Genomic DNA, 19,002 nt, shown 5'->3' on the forward strand with positions numbered 1-19,002 from the left:
CAGTCTAATTTTCTATACAATTACTGTCTGTAGTTTTGTGAGGTCTGTTGATAACACTGTGCTGTGGTCATGGTTTGGTTTGAACTCATAGTTTTAGTGGTCACTAGAAGCATCAAAAGTGCCAGGTGGAGCCAAACCTGGGGGACATATGTATGAAGTGGCCCCTACAGCTCAGGATTTATGTCTTCCTTGACACTGTAGAAGAAGGTGGAAGGTCCATACAGAAAGCAGCTATGGGGAAAAAAAAAACTTGACCACATAGATGATAGCGATCTGCTTTAGTTCTCAAAGTGCAGGTTTAGGTTTCAGGGAAAGTTCTGTTACCTATCATAATTCCAGATGTTCTAGAGGTGCTTGGTACTCTAAACAGTACAATCTCACTAGATTCAGTGCCACTTGCCTCAGTGAGTCCTGCAGGCTCTGCCTTTACATGTATTTCCTTTTTGTCAGTTCTGAATTGACCTCCTTTCAACTTCACTGTATTAAAGTGAGATAGGATAGGATATAGTTCATCTATCCTGCTTGTTATCTCTCTACTCTGAGATAAGAAAGCTGGTCTTCTTGGTGTCTTCAAACAAGGTGTTTCCTGTGATCCTACCTTGAGCAAAAAGTATAATCTTAATACAGTTTGCACTACATCATGTTCAGGTTCTAAGCTTATTGAGATGGGAATAAACATGACATAGCAGTTTGTGAAGACAGGAAAAAATTGTTTTTTAACACACTGGCCTTTATTAAGTCTGATAGTTTCAATGCCAGTTAGCCAGTAGATGACCTATGAAATAGTAAATATTTTGTCAATTAATACAATTTGTGAAGGTTGCACATTAATTTTCCAGTTAAATAGATTACTTCAGTGAACTAACAGCACTATTGATTTCAAATGGACTCACCAGCAAATGCATCTTCATTGTTTGTTTTCCCAGCTGGATTCCAATTTCTAGTCATATTTATTATTCATAAGTACTTAACCATATTACTACGGGAAGAAATTATTTGCTATTTGTGCCCATATGGTATAGCTTTTGGTCCTTGAATGGATGGCTAAAGTTTTTAAATGTTGGGTTTAACAGCTAGTATTGTTTGTACATGACAGCACAACTGATTGTGTTTAGGAAAACAAAGCAGTATATCTGGATCATTTAGATATTAAAGAGGCTTAAAAGAATTAGAAGAAATACATTAGTGTTGTTTACTCATTCATTGACTACTCCAGTCTTTTCTGTATTAAGAATCTTTAATATTCTTCACACATATATCACTTTACACAAAATTCTGTATGAGTTTTAATTCATTTAAATATTTTCCACAACACTGAGAAGTTCAACAACTAGCTAGTGCATAAAAATCAGAACATAGAAATGACTCAAAAGTGTCCAGGTTAGCAATCGCACTGAGCATAGTTGGTAAGACAAACAAGTAGTAAAAAATTTGGAAAGTCTATTTGGTTGTTAAAATTATTTTCCTGTAAATACTGAAAGAGATTCTCTGCAGTCAGATGTTTAAACACAGTTTATAAAAAAAACGGCAGTAACTTACAAATGAGCAAGCAAACAACAATGTGTAACTACTACAGACTGACTAAATTTCGGGGGACCATTTTCCTAAATTAATTACCTTACAGCTGGCATTTTGTAGAGATGAGAAGTTTTGAGATCTAGATTAGAGCTACATGTATTTCTAAATAATTACAAAGACAGATGGTTAGACAAGAATTGCAAGAAAGACAAGGAATGTTGTGCATTGATTAAGCTCATGTCAAAAATTCTGTTAGTTGCCCTGGAATACACCATTACTTAATAAGTAGCTTGTTAGCAGGGTGCAAAGGATATCTCTCTGCTTTCTTCTTGTCTTTGGGACAGGACACACAGCCATCTGTTTTTAGCCTTAAGGAAAAACATGTGACTCTTCTCCCTGAGCCTGTTGATCTGAGCACTTGGTGAAAGAGTCAGAGTCAATGTACTGCCTTTCTCCTGCTCATTCCCCATCCCTCTGCCAAGTACTAGGGGAGAAGCAGGCATGTACCTAAGAAATACCAGGAGTCTGGGCAACCCTGACAGACTGGGAATGGTTATTTTTGGTACATCTAAATGATGAAATAGAGGAGAGAATTCATTTAGCTCTTGCAGTTTAGAAAACAGACTCTCCCAACTACTGTTAATTCTTTAAGATGTATAAATAAGAATGTACACAATTTCCAAAGGAGCAGAGGTGCCTTTTCTATCTTTGCATAAATGCTTTGAGCTGGTTCACATACTTTCAATACTAACAGCTGGGATTTTTCTAAGGGACCAAAGGAAATCTGTGATTTGGAGCTAAATCTTACAAAACAGACACTGCAACAACTAACATTTACCACAGGAGAGGAATCCAGAAACCCTAGTGTATTATCCAAGTATCTCCACCATGGCCAGAAAGAGTTGGGTTCCACAGAACAGGGTAAAAAAGTCAGCATGTTGAAAAAGGAGTCACTTTGAGCTATGTACAGGGAACCAATCACTGACCATAGAGGTTGAAATGAAGCTCCCACTCCTTTCTAGGGTTTACATTTGGGGAGGTAGTTTTCTTTCCCTAAGCACTAGGGGCACGTTCCCCCACTGGGCTATCTAGAGCTGTGCAGGTGAGCACTGAGCATCTCCTTAGCTTTGATGAGTGCTGTTTCAGCTGGTGTTTCCATGTGAGGAGGCACTCCTTTCCCTTCCCAAGAAGTGCTCTCTGCAGAGATGACTGATCTGGACGTGGGGATGATGATGTAGAAGTTGGTATCATCTACTTGATATGTCTGTGGGGAATGGCAGCCACCACTGGTCTGTTCCCCAATGGTAAGAGCTCTGCCCAGTCTCTTCATTATGTATACAAACTCTTCAGCAGCCCCAGATGTCACAGCACTGGTGAGGATTATTAGCCCCTTCTGAGAGCCATACCTCTCCCCTGCCGGGTGGACAAAAAGCATCAGAAATGCATCAATTTTCTGATATTTATTTGCATAAAGGAGCAAGAGAAGCCAAGATAAAACACACTTCATTCCCTACCTCCTATTAAAAACCAAAGAAGCTTGGAAATTTGCTTTGTACCTCTGATAGTATTAAAGAACTTTTTACACTAGCCCAGCCTCTATACTGTAAAAAACACCTGTCATACTATGTGGTGCTCTTGTGCCATCAGTTTCTGGTTATGAGCTCCAGCAGCAGGGAGGCCAGCTCATGGTTACTACTGCTGGCTCTTCTGTGGCTTTGACTTTTACAGGAGTTCTAGATCCCATCAGAGGAGTGGGATAGGCAGGTGAGGAAAGTGACATTTTCCACTGCTCCAGCAGGAATACTCAAAGCTCACCCAGCAGCATCTTCAGTTTCACTCTCATTCCTGCTGTAGGAACATGCCTGTCATAGAGCTTGGCCTGCAAACTATGCAGGTGGCATTTTATGAAATTACAGTTATAGTGGTTTCCCACAGGCTTTTTATAGTCTATAAATGGAAGCTGTTGCATGTCCTTTGTCCCAAACCCTTCAACAAATACCCCTTTATTATTAGGATCTGAGCCAAGTTATCTCATTTTCTTACATAAACCAGCTGACAGGAGTAGGAGGGTTTTTGCACCTTATTTTCAATATATCTGAACACACTAGATACTTTTTGAGAGCTTAGTTCCTTTGAAAAAGTGGCCAGTCTGTCATAACTGGGACCTGATAACTTGAAAACTACTCTGAAGTGCTCTAAAAATGTCATTCTTTAAGTAAGTTACAGTATGACATATAATTCTCACACTAAACTAAGAGAGGGGCCAGTAGCATGGTAATTAATTTTCACACCATCTTTGCTCTTATTTCACTATAGACATAATAACCATTAGAAGATCCTTTTCACAGTAGATATATATAATACAGGACCAGATCCAGCTCCTTTGAAGTTAATGTGAGTCTGCCTGTTCTCTTTGATGGGCACTGGAATATGTCCATAGTAATCATATCCCTTAGCACAGCCCACCTCTGACTGCCTGGGAAAATAGATGGGCCCTGCAGCCTGTGACAAAGTTTAACCACTTTAGCATGCTCCAAGCCAATAATTGCAGACACCATTGTGACACCTTTTTTGGTACTGTCTTAGCTTTAAAGGGGTAAATAATTAAAACCAATCTTTAAGGCTTCTTAGCACTCTAACTGCACTTTATGAGCACTGAAGAGCTCTGTTTCTGCATGTTGCAGCATCCTTTCAACTTCCACGAACAGTGAGGCAGGGAGTGTGTGTGGGGGGAGGGGTGATACATTGCCATATGCTCCATGCTCACTCAGATGTGCAAAATTTAGAGCTTTTCTTGCTCTCTTGCATTCTCTGGACAAACTGGGCTATTGTGGGTGTTTTCATCTACTGAAATAGTGGATTACACAGGTAGAAAGTCAAGAGCTACATATAAAACTAAGTGTGAGTATTGGAAGAGATATTACTAGAGGTCTAGGCAGCACAGGAGTTATTTTTAATTCTGGCAACTTTTCAAAGCAACAAGTCACAAGTGCTGTACACAGTATTCAGCTAAACTCCTGGGTACCAGTTTACAAACCTCTGTGCCTAACATACCCCATTCCTAGGAGTGATAAACTGTTACTTACAGATGGCATTGAGGGACATGGCTGAAATGAACATTTTTATTTTTACATCCTCTGCACAGCTGGAGCTAATCGTGACAGGTGTTTTCACCAAATGAGTTATGGTGCCTAATGGCTCACTTGAAAATACACAAGGAGGGACATCTGAAATGAAAAGCTACTCTAAAAAGAAATAGTCATTTTACCTTTGAGCTGTGTCTGGGTCCATATTTCCTTTACTGAGTCACTGGGTCTGTCGTAAACTTTGTCCAAGAGAATTTGGTGTCCTTCATCAAAGAAGTATGAACATAGGATTGCTATGGAAGTGGTGGACCCTCCAATATTGTACCTTTTCAAAAATTAAAAATATTAAGGAAACAACTGAAAATTAGTGGCAGACAGTAACTCTCCCTTCCAAGTATTGTTCCTTAACATCAGTATTGAAAGGGCTTATGGCTACATTTTGGCACATTTACATTCATTCTCCCCTATCAGCATTTGCACATTTATCAGAGAAACAAAATCTTGTCTAAGAGTCTCGGACTGTTATTGCCCACAACTGACTTCAAAGGCAAACATAAAACTGAATGATCTATTTTTTCTTGATTCAACCTGGAAAAAATTCAGAAAGTAAGCAAAGACTCTTAATCTGCAGAGAAACATCAGATTCTTGTTATTCTTCTACTCTGAGTAACACATGCTGTTCCTGACATAGGCAGCATGAGTAAATACCTAAACCCTAAAATATAAATGTAGAACCCAATTTAAGCAATATGTTTGTAGAACTGTTGTCTTCTTATTTCCTGCTGCACACAATGAGAATACTTGGTGTTTGGCACCTTATAAGATCAGGCCATTTCTTTTTGTGCCTAAAGATTGTGTTAGCTGCTTCATTTAGGATAGTCATGTTTGAAAACTGTGGTTGTAGTTTAATTTCATACCAGTCTCTGAAGATTAAATTCACTGAAGAGCCTAAGTGTCATCAGAGAACCCCTGCTATGAATACACACAATGGAATACCAAATTATTTTTTGTGTGTCACTTTTCACTAATACTAGAGCACATACAGCACTGGAAATGTTTGTACTTTGCCCACTAGTACAAGATAGATACAGTGCTTTCCTGTAGGTGATGTTAGGAGTGCCTGGCACAGACATTCCAGCAAAAACCTGCTAGAAAATGAGTTTTGTTCAGTTCAGTCCATAACTAAATTTTTTTCACCTCCAGAAAAAGATTGTTCCTTAGACAATCCAGAAGGCCTCTGTCCCAAAGAGTGAAGCTACCTCTTTATTCTGCAGCATTTGGGAGCTGTATGCTGGATTCACACTGTGACTGGCTAGAACTGAAATAAGCCTCTTCAGCGTGTCCCAGATAGTGCTGTGCTGCCAGGAGGTCCTGATGCTGCTGCACAACCCAGGAGGCAGCTAGACCCAGCAGAGCCCAGTTTCCCACAGCTGCCATCATGGCTGAAGTCAGTGGCAAGCAGGTCGCTAGAGGCAATGCTGGAGAGCTCTTCCTGGGACTCTCTTGCAGACAGTGAAACTGTAGAAACTTTAGTCAGTAATAATGACTGAGCGGTTGAAGAGTTTTAGCTTAACTTTTGGAGGCAAGTACTTCATTACAGACTTCTTGTGTGACATTAGGGAAGCCATTTAGTTTAGCAGTGTCTCTTCTCAATACTGTGAAGGCTAAAAATATGAAGTTCATGAGTGGCACAGCTGTTCCATGAAGGGGAACTATTAGGGTGAGAGACATGCATTATGGTTAATCCCATGCAAAACTGAAATGATCAAAATATGAAGTTCATGAGTGGCCCAGCTGTTCCAGGGAGGGAAACTTGTAAGATGAGAAACATTATTCATTATGGTTAATCCCATGCAAAATTGAAATTATCAGCCTTGCCTTAAAATCACAAGATTGGTTTAGGGAGAATTTCAAAGGTTAAAATATTTGGGGTTCTCTTTTACATGCCTTCAGAGACTGGGTCTTTTCTGTGCAGTCAAAGGGCTGAAAATACATTAAATATAAAAAAGCACAAAGCAACACAAGAAAAGAACTATAATAAGACCATTTGGTACCTGGGACATGATTTCACCTTTGCTTTTTTTTTGACCCTGGCCCTGATATGAGTTTTAGCCTGGGAGAAAACAGGGGCAAGAAAGATGAAAGTTCCAGTGCTATCTCAAGCCTATTGGAAGACAGTGGTGCCTTTACTGAATTTGAACGCAGTCATGGGTGTGTTTTTCTGGTTACTGCCCTGCCTCCTCTGTGCTTACACAGTGAGATCTCTCTCTCTGCTCTCATCGCCGTGCTTATCTTTTCTTGCACATGCTGCAGATCCCAGAATAATATTAAGAAGATTACCAAATATTGAAAGGCCCATGTTGGCAATGGACATAAGTGGTTCTAGCATTAAATATTAGTTCTTACAAAGGCCTTCTTTTCTTTAGTTGATATTTTTAATGTTCTGGGCTCACAAACATTACCTCTTGACCAAAACAAGGGAATGGCTTACCTAAATATTGTATGGGAAATGTATATTTGTCATATTCATCTGCTTTGGTAGATGGCAACAAATAGATACATTTTCTGGCTCATAAGATTTGGAGCATTGTTGACACGCTGGTGTGTCCAACAGAATTCTAAGCTGAAAGCATGCATATGATGTTGTAGCTTGCTGCAGCAGGGTCTAGGAGTGATACAGTACCTTTAAGCCACCTTTGTGCTCTGTGCACAAGGGTCATTCTGTACAGGGCTGGTTGCCCAGGATAATTTAGCACTGCAAATATGGCAAACTAGATGTTGTAACACAACCTTATGCATGGGCTGGTTTTTTGACTGTTCAATCACTTGACCACTGCCCGCAGTAAAAGATTTAATTAAGCCATATATATACACAATTAATACAAGGCACATGCGGAGTTAGATTAGAAAGAAAACAGAGAAAGAAAACAGATGTGACATCCAGGATTGTGTTCTGCAACATATTCCTTAAATTTGCCTATTTAGTTCTAAACATCTCAAGTGATGGTACAATTTATCTTGAGATATACTTCCAGACTGTTATTGTTTTCCTTGGCTGTTTTCCTTTTCTCATTTAATTGCAGCAATGTTAGCCTGTAAACAGGACAGTAAGCCATGTAAAGCTAATTCGCTGTTACAAATAAAATGCTGTTCTGAAAGAGCTTTGGTTATTTGCCATTCAAAGGTTTACCTCATATCTATGATTAATGCATCTGTGTGAACAATTTTCTTCCAAACATGCTCTACCAGTAGGTCGGACACCTGGGTTAGAAGTTCACAGTCTCCAAACATATCGAATCTCAGATAGCCAATGTTGTTTTCAAATACATTTGTGTGGAATGAAAATTTAATCAGATCTTCAAATACTTCTGGGGAAGGGATCTGAAAGAGTTTGGAAAAACAAAACAAATCATTTTCTGGCACTGATAGCTTGGCACAAGATTTAAAAAGAGTTACGTGGGTCAATTTTAGTCCAGGTGGGACATATGTGAGGAATATGACCAAGTTTGAAGAACATAATGAATGATATTAAGATTTTTGCATATTAAACATAGGTTAGCATTGGCTGCTGCATTGTTTGCCCAGCATAGAGTGCATCAATAGCATGCCCAGAATCTGTATCAGGCACCTATTTGTCAAGGCTCAGTTTATTTTCCAAAAATACAGGAATTTCCTTGGACCAAAGAGGCTGAGAAGGCTATAAGAACCAGCCTGCAGCACAGGCCACTATCCCAGGCGTGCCACCCAAGCCCCCTTGTTTCCTTTAGCAGTTCTTTCTAAATAAGGCACTTGGGACTTCTATAATCTCTTGATTGGCCTCAGATGACAAACTGTGGCTGGCTACAAGTGAGGTTGGCCCCAGCCACTCTTAATGAGCCAGCCCCTGTGACAGTGAGGAACCTGATGTTGGGCATGTGCTAGGATACTCACGAGGCAGACGTGTTAAATCTCTTATATGGTGGCCATGTGCCTGGACTCTCACATGTTAGGCTGTGATTAATTTCATTTTGGTTAGCTTATGTTATTAAATGGTAGACATTTTTTTAATAGCAATGTGTAGTCAACTAATAAAGTTATCCTAGTAACCCCTACATGCATTGAGACGTAGCCTGCTCCTATTGCCAAACTTCTGTTTTCCATGCATGCATATGAAAATGGAAGACTCTCCTTCAGTTTAAGGAGATAAGGCTTTGGGATATATGAGGCTTATGTGACCTTCAGCAATTTGGCCTTTCTCCTCTGGGTTGCTGTGAAAATTATTTTATACTTGCTTTTAAACCAGTTGCCCTCTGCCATAGCTCAGCCCCAGACAATCCATACTTTTACACTCAAAAGTACAAGGAGTCAGCAATGAGTCGTGTGCTAAAAGGTGCTCTCCCAACCTGCAATATGCCACAGGATTTGGGAGGTATTTGGGCTTTCTGCAACTGTAGAGGAGTCAGGCAATCTCCTGCCCTACATGTAGTGCTCTGGCCTGGGGTTGCGCTCCTGCCAAAAGCCGGTCTGCCACAGCAGAAAGAGAGTTTCCAATGTGTGTGAAAGCAGCTGTATTTGACACAGCTCAAACACTTTACCTTTACCTGGGGGAAAATTACACACCAAATCACACTTCTGGCTGCCCTGGACTGCTTCATCATTCAGTGCCTTCTGTATGCCAAAATTTCAACCATTAATTTAAAAGCCCTGTTGGCCAGTAGTTGTTGATCTGACAGTAAAACAAACTCTACTGAGTCCTTTTCTGTACCCTTCTTTCTCACTGTACCTTGTGTAAATAACCATTGTCTCTGGACTGTAAAAATATCAGTCCAGCACTACTGAGTTTGTCATTTCCAATCCACTTCCCAGTGACAGCAATGCTACTTGATCTGCCCACTGTACTTTGATTAACAAATCACAGTTTTGAAGAATATATCCAGCATGCATTGCATTGTTCTGACAGAGCTTATATCTAGTTCAGAGGTACTGGTCCCCCCAGGAGAAACAAGTCATCATTCATTGGTAACATCTACAAATAAAATTGATGTGTTACTCACAGCCACTTACTAATGATATTTTAACTGAACACACAGATTTCTTAGCTCTGTCTCCAACAATAATTGCTAGATGCATACCTATAAGCATGTTGATTAAGTACAACCTCTCTGTCTATGTCTGGTAAATTTTTTTCTACTTGTTCTTTTACTGTGCTGCATCACATCTTTGTTCACTGAGGACTTCAGTACTTGCTAGCAGTGTTGCTAACTCTTGGAAATTCATTACAGATTTGAAGGTGGGCAGGTTGCTCTTAAAGCCTCAGGTCTCATGGGGTAAAATGAATGTACAAGGATTTCAACTCTTCTTCACCTTCATGGCTGCAGGAAAAGGTATGAAAGTATATCTATTCTAAAGGCTCTAAGACCAGAAGTTGGATGAAAAGCATTCAGAATGTAATTTGGGGGTGGGGGTGGGGCAAGCCTCCTATTTTTTAAGCAAAATAGGGGAGGAGGCTGGGATGGACAGGAGAGAGTTACTGTCCTAGAATACTGCAGGTTCATGACACTGGCACATGGGCCATGTGCTGCTGGTACCCGAGGAAGTAAGTCTAGCTTCAGAGAGCAACAGTGCGCTCTCCTTTGGAAAGCAGGGCTCTGTTTGCAGGCCAAGGACAAGCTGGAACAGGATGCAGCTGAAAGTAAGATCCTGCTGTTCAGTTAGGCAATGTTTACATACAAATGACTTGATGTTAAATATAAACCCTCAGGTGCCTTAGTAAGAACACTATAAGCAATGTGGCTAGACTAAAGGATCTCCAAGCTAACACCACTTAAGCAAAGGAAGAATTGTTTTTTGTTAACTATATAGGGTCTCCAGCCCTATTCTGCAGCCTCCTTTCACAAGTGAGTGGCCTAACTGGAACAAATGATGTGACATAAAATAGGACCTAGAATGCTGCCCTGGGGCTCATGCATGGAGTTTCATCCCCAGTTCTGCTACTGACACATACCCCAACCATGGGCAAACTACTTTTCCAACTGTGCCTCTCTTTCCTCTTTTCTCCCCTTTCAACCGTCTCCTAAGTTGTTTTGTCTGTTTAGATGGAACCTGTATTTTCCTGGCTAATTTTGTGCTGACCATTTTAATGGAATTCTGATTTCCATTAAGGTTGCTAGTGCTGTCAACTGGCAGCTGTTAAAATATTATCAGCCAACACTCTTGAGCCATTGCAAATCCTGAGATTGCTTTAAGAACCATGAGATCTTGGGGGCTATGTGGCAGGGTTACGCCTTTCTTTCTCAGAATAACATTTGGGTTCCTTGTGTACCCTCACAGGCTGGAATGGAAATGTCCATCCTAGTAGGTCCTCCAGCTCAAGGACTGAGCAGGATCAGCTATATCCCTGACAACTGATTCTCACGTGCTCTTAAAAACACCCATATCACTGGGTGATTTCCAGGCAATCCAGTCTAGTACGTCACTAGCCTTACTGTCACAACAATGTTTTTAACATCTAGTGTAAACAGCTAAGTTCACTACTTTCTACAATTTAAGTGCATTGCTTCCTCGCCTTTTTACCACAGACGAGGGAACAGATTATTCTCTTCATATTTGAAATGTCCTCTTATGTATCTGAAGACTGTTTTCATGTCTCCTCTCAGTTTTCTTCTCTCTGGAATAAACAACTCAAATCTTTTAAACTTTTTTAAGATGACTCTTATTCAGTTTTCTCTTTACTCCTGTTCCTCTTTTCTGCTGTCTCCCCACTTGAGCCACATCTTTCCAGAAAACTTTTGCCCAAGACTGCACATAGTATACTCTAGCTGAATTTTCTTTAAAGCTGAATGTAGCAGAAGACTTCACATGTCTTACTGATTATATTCCTCCTTATCCATTCCAGTTTGATGATTATTATTTTTTACTGTAACAACTTGACTCTACTGACTTGTGTTCAGCTTATGAAAGCAGAAGAACCCATATACATTTTTACAGGACTCCCCCTAAACAAGCTGTTTTCCTCCCAGAGTTGTGCAGTCAATTACTATCACCCTAGAAACTGTGTAAGAAACCTGCATGTGTTCTTATTTAACCTCATCCTGCTTTTCACAGATCATTTCTTCAGTTTTTCCAGAACTGTAGCTTTGAATTCTAATCCTGCCCTCCATTGCACCAAGACAGCCAGGATGGGGGGGTTACCACAAGCAAAAGCTGAAACTCTGTGGGACAGTGCTCTGGAAAGGATTAAAAGAGGTTATTTAAGGCTCTCAGTCCCCATTGAGGGAGTGCAGGGCAGAATGAGAAGCTGCACTTTCACCCTGCAAAGGGTGGCACTGCACAGTGGTGTGTAAGCCTGCTCTGACAATACACAGCTTGTAACATACTCATTGCAAGACAGTAAGCAGTTATTTTCTAGTCAATGCCCTGGAAGATTACATTTGAAAGCAAAATTTGAAAACATGATTCATAGCTAAATTTTGATTTTCATCCAAAACGCACTGGAATTCCTTAAAACTAATGGCCAAATCTACTGTAACATTAATGACAATGGAAAAAAATGAGCACAAATGGATGTCTTTGGTGGGATTGTAACTGGAAATGTAGCTGCATTGAGCTTGAGTATCAGGATCAGAAGATGAAGGGTACTAGAAAAAGAACAAAAGTGATTAACAAAGTGTCATATTCTTTTCTGCACCAAATACAAGAAGCAAGCATGAATTGCAAAAGGTGAAGAGTCAATGAGAGTTAAACACGAGACATTTTTTTTGGCTTGCATAAACTTGTATAGTTCTACTGATTTTGCTGTGGTTATGTTGACATAAATCAGCATTGTATGGGCCCACAACAATTTTTTACACCTGTTAGCAACAGATGTAGCAATTTGACTATCTATCTTGACACTTTGAGGCTGAGCATTTTGATTTCACTCATTAATGAAGGGACATAAGCAAACTATATCCCTTTCTGGTGAAATATCTGTTACTATTGCTTCCTTCAGCAAGTACAATACTCTGCTATAGATACATATTATTTATCTGGGAAAAGGAGGACTTCAAATGCAGGAACAATTTCTCTTTATAAAGTATTCCTTTTTGTCCTTTACTCTGATCATCGTTTTCAGCTGCTTATCTAAAACATTAATACAAAAATTCTCTTAGGTGTGAAGGCTGCATCAAAAGCATTTGGGCATTATCATGGGCCCAAAAGAGTCACTCAGAGAGACTCTTGTCACTTAAAATTGACGTTACACATTTGCCAAAATCAGGCAGAAGTTCTTCCATAAGTAGTCTACAATACTCAGATATTCAAGAACACAAGCGTTTCAGTATGGAAAGGAAGGTATGACTGGAGGGAGAGAGAGGCAAACAGAAGAATAAGAAGTAGGGATTATTGAATTGAGCATCAGCAAGTTTACAGAGCTCTGCCTTATAAGCAAAATGCTATTTTCTGAATCACAAACAATATATACAATATTTGCCTCTGGGAAGTCTGACTTTGGAAAGTGGCATTTATGCAGCAGACAACTCTGGCTAATATTGACCTTGCTGTTGTCATAGAGGAGACATATTCACTACCCTGTACTATGCTTCAGCAGCTATTCTAGTGTAGCAGACGCAAAGGTCTACATGCATTTCACTTGTCTGTCTCCTATGTCCCATCCTATCCTTCCTGCAGTTATTCATCATCACTTTCATTTAATTGTGTTGGATCTGCTTCACTGTCAAGGTCATTATCAAGAAAATCCCACTGTCAAGGGAAAGGGTGGCTTGGAAGTTAGGTAGCACAAGAGAAAAATGAGCTCTTAGGTTTTTGAGGAACAAATGTGATACAGGTTAGAAGAGCCACTACGTCCATGTATAGGACTGTCAAAAAAAAAAAAAAAATTACAAATGCAATTAGTGCCATCATGTAAGCTTCACTGTAATCTTAAGACATTTGCTCTCTGGGGTATTGGTATGGAGTATTCCTGAAATGTTCCACCGAAAGTACCTCTCTTGGCTCTGCAAAAGCAAGGCAGGAATGAAGGTACTCTTGCTTCCCAGTGCTCTGTGGAATAAGTGAATTTTCTTTCATTTCTATCACTAGAAAAAGCCTTTACTTCAATGACTTCAGTATCTTCATTCACTCACCCTCTTTTGCCTTAAAATGTCTTAACACCGCTCTCTTGTGTCTCTGTCTCCCAATTTTCTCAAGCACTGTGAGGGAATGCGTATGACTTTGGAAAGTATTTTAGCCTCATAAGAGATCCTCTGCTGTTTATACATTATTTCCCCTTGAAGAAATCTCACATTTGTCCTGATTTTCATCCACGCTGATGTGATTTCCTTCTTATGGGTGTATTCCTGACCACTTCCAATCATTTTGCTTGACAACGAACTGAGGTAAACAGAGGCATTAATTAGTATAATGGTATTTCCTCACTAGCTCTATCAGGATCAGAATTTCATGTCATGTGACAAATAAGATATTTGTCCTGTACATCCTCTTCTCAACATTCAAGGTCTGAATAAAGTAAGTAAGGTTTGAACAAGTAAAAATAGCCAACAATATCCATTAACAGCTTCAGTGAAAACAGTGACTAATTTGCAAGATGGGCCAGCTTTGTAGAATGGGGAGACATTATGATGTATCACTACTGGTATGTTGCTAATAATTTAGCAGGATACTCGGTCAAAAACATCTTTAGAGCGAAGTTTTCTACACCCAGCAAATGTAGGAGGGAAAGAGATTGATGGAATAGAAAAATCCTTTAATTAATTATTTCCATTTAAGCTTAGAGGCAAGAATGGGGCCAGCATCTCTTGTTTAACAAACTTGAAAAAAATGCACTCCCCTGGCAATGATTAGACTTTGTCCTTAACCTTAGTGTTGGAGATAATACCACAAAGGTCATGCCCACTTTAAATCATGCATGCCAAAAACTTCAGAGAGTGGAAGCCCACAGATTTCCTCCCCCAGGAAACATTTAATAGTTACCTGACACTTGGTATACTCTGGTTCATTGCAAAGGCAAATGCATTCTCTTCAAAAAGTAATTTTATGAGTCCCTGGAGAAAAGATGTCTCTGATATAGCCATGCTAGAGCAGTAGCCAGAAAGGAGCTAACTTCATCCAAGAAAGGGATCAGGTTATCCTAACCCTGCCTTTAATTTGAAGATGGAATTTTAACAAGTGCTCCTGGGAGCTCCCTCCAGCACAACAATGAACAAAAAGGATTGCCAAGGCAGACCAGTGTATAAATACCCAGGCTCAGAACAAAGCACAGAGTGTTATGCAAACCACACAGCAAGGGCAAAAGTAGATTATTAAAAATCAATTTTTCCCTGGGGTCACCTAACTTCCACCCAGATACTTCTTCCAAAGTATTTCTAGGTCACTGGGAAACTGTCTGATGCCGAGCATGAGATACAATCAGAACAAATTTCCACTGTCACTACCGAAGGAGTTTGTTATTCTGGTATAATAGAAGTCAGGTACAGCAATTTTATAGAGAAAAATCCATTAAAGAGTATATGGCTGTATGTTTTGCTGGTGTATTCATTTACTTTAGTCCAACCAAATTTTTCTTAAATTACAAACCTGGTTTGTAACCAGTGGGTTTCTGCATTAATTTATTACAGCTTGAAAAGCCATAGCACTGAAAGAGGGGAGATCACAGAGACAATGAGATATCTTTTCTCTAACCATGAAGCCTGCATATTTGCTTGCGGCAGATGGCAACTGAAAGAGATTCACAGCCTGAAGGTTGCTCCCAAATGCATGCATCCAGAACTGCCATCTACTACCAAAGCTACTACCCTGACTTGCCTTAGCGTCAGAGAGTGCTCAGCCTCCAAAACCCACTCAGGCACTGGCTTCTCTTCTGGGTACAGGTAAATCCTGGTGGGTTTATGATATGGGCTAGAAACAAGATAAGATATCTGACTCAATGCTCCCATTCTAGCTGGTATCAATATAGATAGGTACAAGAGAACTATACCTGTTTTGGCATGATCCCTGGGATGCTGTCCTTGGCGTGTTCAGGGATGTAGAGTAATTTCAGGTGCTCATCATCAGAAAGAGCTTGCAAGTTGGCAGTCACCTTCCTGGCCAGCTCCTCTTCTGTATTAATCCTTTTATAACTGTCTTTGTTGATGTTCTTGGTGAGGTTGGATGCTATAACAGTCCCAATGTCCACAAAGGCATAATTATCTGCCACAAGCTTGCCTACAGTTTGCAGTGTCTGTGGCACCTGGGCACGCAGGTTGGCAATGTGCTGAGCTACAGCCAGGGCTTCACTGGCCTGGAGGGTGATATGTGGCTCCACCCCAGACACACTCCATACTTTGCCAGTGACTGGGCTAAGCACCACTTGGCTGGGGATGGAGGCATATAAGGAACTGTTACCAACACGATAAATGCCCACTGAGAGGGAACCACCTACTGTGGGCTCACCAATAACTGTGGCCCGGTGTAGATCCTTCATGGAGCGAGTGAAAGCTTCAGCTGCTGAGCCACTCATATGGCTTGTTAGGATGTAGATGTCCTTGAGGGCGCCGTATCTCTTGCCGGTGACTTGGGGGAGAGTCCATACCTCTGTGCTGCGGGAGGTACTACGATCAAATACAGTGTAGAGGTGTTGCCGAGGCTCAGGGTCAAAGAAGTAGGAACAAAGTATTGGGATGGCAGTGGAGTAGCCACCTGTGTTGTACCTCATGTCAATAATCATGGCATCCGTGTCCACCAGCTTGTTCCATACCATCTGCAACAGCTGGGGCCCAATGGCCTTCACTGTTTCTGCCTCAGCCATCATATCAAAGCGAAGGTAGCCCAGGTTGCCTGGCAATATTTCAGTTTTGAACAGTGCCTCAATGATGTAGCTCAGCTCCTCAGGACTGGGAATCATGTTGGGAAGCTGTTCTTCTGGTATTGGTTCCACATGGCTGTGGAAGACATGAAGCCGATGGTCCCCCGAGGCCTCCTGCAAGTCACTGGTAAGCTGGGAAGCCAATGTCTCAAAGTCTACAGCTGATCGATAGCCTCCTTGGGCCCGTTTGGTGCTGAGCGTAGCACTGGCCTTAACAGCCACTTCTGGGATGGCATAGTGAGCCTCTAGGAGTTGCCCAGTACCCTCCAAAAGTACTCCCATGTTCTTGTGGAAAGCTAGCACCTCTTCAGCCTTCTCCAGTGCGTCCTCAGCTAACACTATGGCATCAGGCACAACTCCTCCGCCCATCCAGCTTTCCCCATGGTTGTCAATGAAGTTGATAACAGGAACTGTGATAGTTAGGCCACGGGTTATTCCTTGCTCAGGCTGCAGCAGAGGGAAGGTACGGGTGTGTGAGAGGCTTCCCGCTGTGATCTCACCAATCAGTGTGGCACGGCCCAGAGACTGCATGAGGTAAGCGAACTCCTCAGCAGCTGTAGCAGTGTGGTGGCTGGTGAGCAGGTATATGCCACGCTGAGCCCCATAGGGCTGGCCCAGCAGTTCTGTCTGGCTGTTGTGCTCCTGTGTATGGTTGGTGCGCCTGTCATAAGTTGTGAAGAGATGGACAGGGCCGGCAGCAGGATCTTGGAAATAGGAGAGTAGCACAGGCACGGCAGAGGAGGAAGGGCCTCCAGGGTTGTAACGTAGGTCCATGATCAAGTTCTCTGTATTTTGGAGGGGCTCCCACACTTTGTGGACAATGTAAGGTCCCAGCTTAGCAAGCACAGAGGCATCTGCAAACTCATCAAAGCGCATGTAGCCAACATTGCCTGGCAACACTAACACCTTGAAGACAGTATCCACCAAGGCATGCAGCAGTTGTTCATTGTCAGGTAAGTTGGCTGCTACTGCAATTGGCTTCTCGGCAGGGGGGGCAGCAGCTTCACCTGGCATCATGACTCGGACCAACAGGCGGGGGTCTTCAGATAAGGTCTGCATCTCAGTGTTGAGCTTGGTGGCTAGGTCCTCTGCTGACTGCACAGAAGAGAAGTCAGAGGCGACGAGGTGCCGCAGCAGCACTGGCACCCGCTCCACTAAGCTGTAATAGTCCTTTAATATGTTTGTGAGGTGGCTTAGGGTGCCAGGCACTGCTCTGCGCACTGCCAGGATGTCCAGGGATTTCTGCAAGGCTTGCTCTGCCTCAGTAGCCACACATGGCATCACCCCACTTACCTCCCAGCTCTGTCCACCCCCACTCAAGGGGCTCACAGATCGTGACACGGGAACCATCATATAGAAATTGGTGGGGCCAATACGCAGCTTCTGGATGTCCAGTGAGCCCCCAGCTGTCTTCTCCCCGACAGTGATAGCCCTGTTCATGTGCTTGAGGATGTAAGCCACATCTTCAGCCACTCCTGTGGTGTGGCGGCTGATCAAAACAATGACATCCTTGTTCTTGCTGTACCTCTCTCCCAACACCTTTGGCAGTGTCCATATCTCTGTAGTGGTGTTGGATGGCCGATTGTATACAGTATCAACATGCAGCATCTTGTCTGCTTCATGCAAGTATGAGATGATGAAGGGGAGGCCAGAAATCTGTCCCCCAGTGCTGTGACGAAGATCTATCACCAGGGCAGATGTCTCTATCAGTGTCTTCCACACCTTGTCCACTAGAAAAGCTCCAACTTTCTGCACAACTTCCTGTCCTATGATATAATCAATCCTCAGGTAGCCGACATTGCCCTCCAGCTTGTCATAGGTGACTGCATGCTCAACAAGACTCAGGAGTTGTTCACGAGTAGGGGAAGCCTCAGCTTCTTTTTTGGGAGCTGCATGTGGTGATGGCTCATAGGAGATCACCAGTCTTGGGTCATTCAGAGCACCCTGCACTCCAGCTGTCAAGACACTGGCCAGCATTTTTGGATCTGAGATGTCCAGGATCTCCCCGCTCTTGATTGCTTGTTCAATGGCTTCTTGCATTCCCACTAGGTTTTCAGGATAGCAGTAGTTATCCAGAAGGACTTTAGCCATGTCCAGTACTAGCGTTGGCTGAAAGATTTCCTCAGCAGATATGCTGCACATGATCAGTGCTGAAAACAGGAAGAAATGTGTCCTGGTCATTTTGTCTCTGTATGGAATAGAAAAGAAGGAAAGAAGTCACAACCTCTTCTTTATCAGGTTGAATGTACCTCTCCGATGAGTCTCTGTTTGTGAATCACACTGAAATCCCTGTGTTGAATCCAGGTGCACTGAACAGATAAAAATCTTTTATCTGCATTAAACCTTTAATCTCATTAAAATGGAGTGCATCATCTGAAATGCACCAATAGATGAAGTTCAGCTCCTTACTACTTCATAGCCCTCTTATGAAACAGTAATAAACTTCAATCATCAAGGAATATCTTTATGGCAGTTAATTGTTTCCAAAAGGTAATGCATTGCCTATTATAAACTGGTTCTGGCTTATCCTGACAGTGGATTGCTTAAATGCAAAACTTCGATTTTATCTACAATCAGAAC

General features: G+C 41.8%; 1 protein-coding gene across 3 annotated transcripts in view; it reads right to left on the reverse strand.

Moving 5' to 3' along the window:
• Positions 1-18,721, reverse strand: part of RBP3 (retinol binding protein 3) — a 30,583-nt gene extending 11,862 nt beyond the window's left edge. The window contains exons 1-4 of one of the 3 annotated variants that reach the window (XM_069796540.1): positions 15,556-18,721; positions 7,795-7,985; positions 4,787-4,929; positions 2,603-2,931 (exon numbers count right to left, since the gene is read on the reverse strand). In XM_069796540.1, the coding sequence (XP_069652641.1) occupies positions 2,603-2,931; positions 4,787-4,929; positions 7,795-7,985; positions 15,556-18,603 (3,711 nt within the window). In that variant the 5' untranslated portion in view covers positions 18,604-18,721. Of the gene's footprint in view, positions 1-2,602; positions 2,932-3,154; positions 3,367-4,786; positions 4,930-7,794; positions 7,986-15,555 lie in introns of those variants that run through there. The other 2 variants (XM_069796542.1, XM_069796541.1) reach the window with 2 other exon arrangements.
• Positions 18,722-19,002: the final 281 nt, after the last annotated feature.

The sequence above is a fragment of the Haliaeetus albicilla genome, chromosome 11 (genome assembly GCF_947461875.1).
Source record: "Haliaeetus albicilla chromosome 11, bHalAlb1.1, whole genome shotgun sequence".
In the NCBI taxonomy this organism is placed as follows: Eukaryota; Metazoa; Chordata; class Aves; order Accipitriformes; family Accipitridae; genus Haliaeetus; species Haliaeetus albicilla.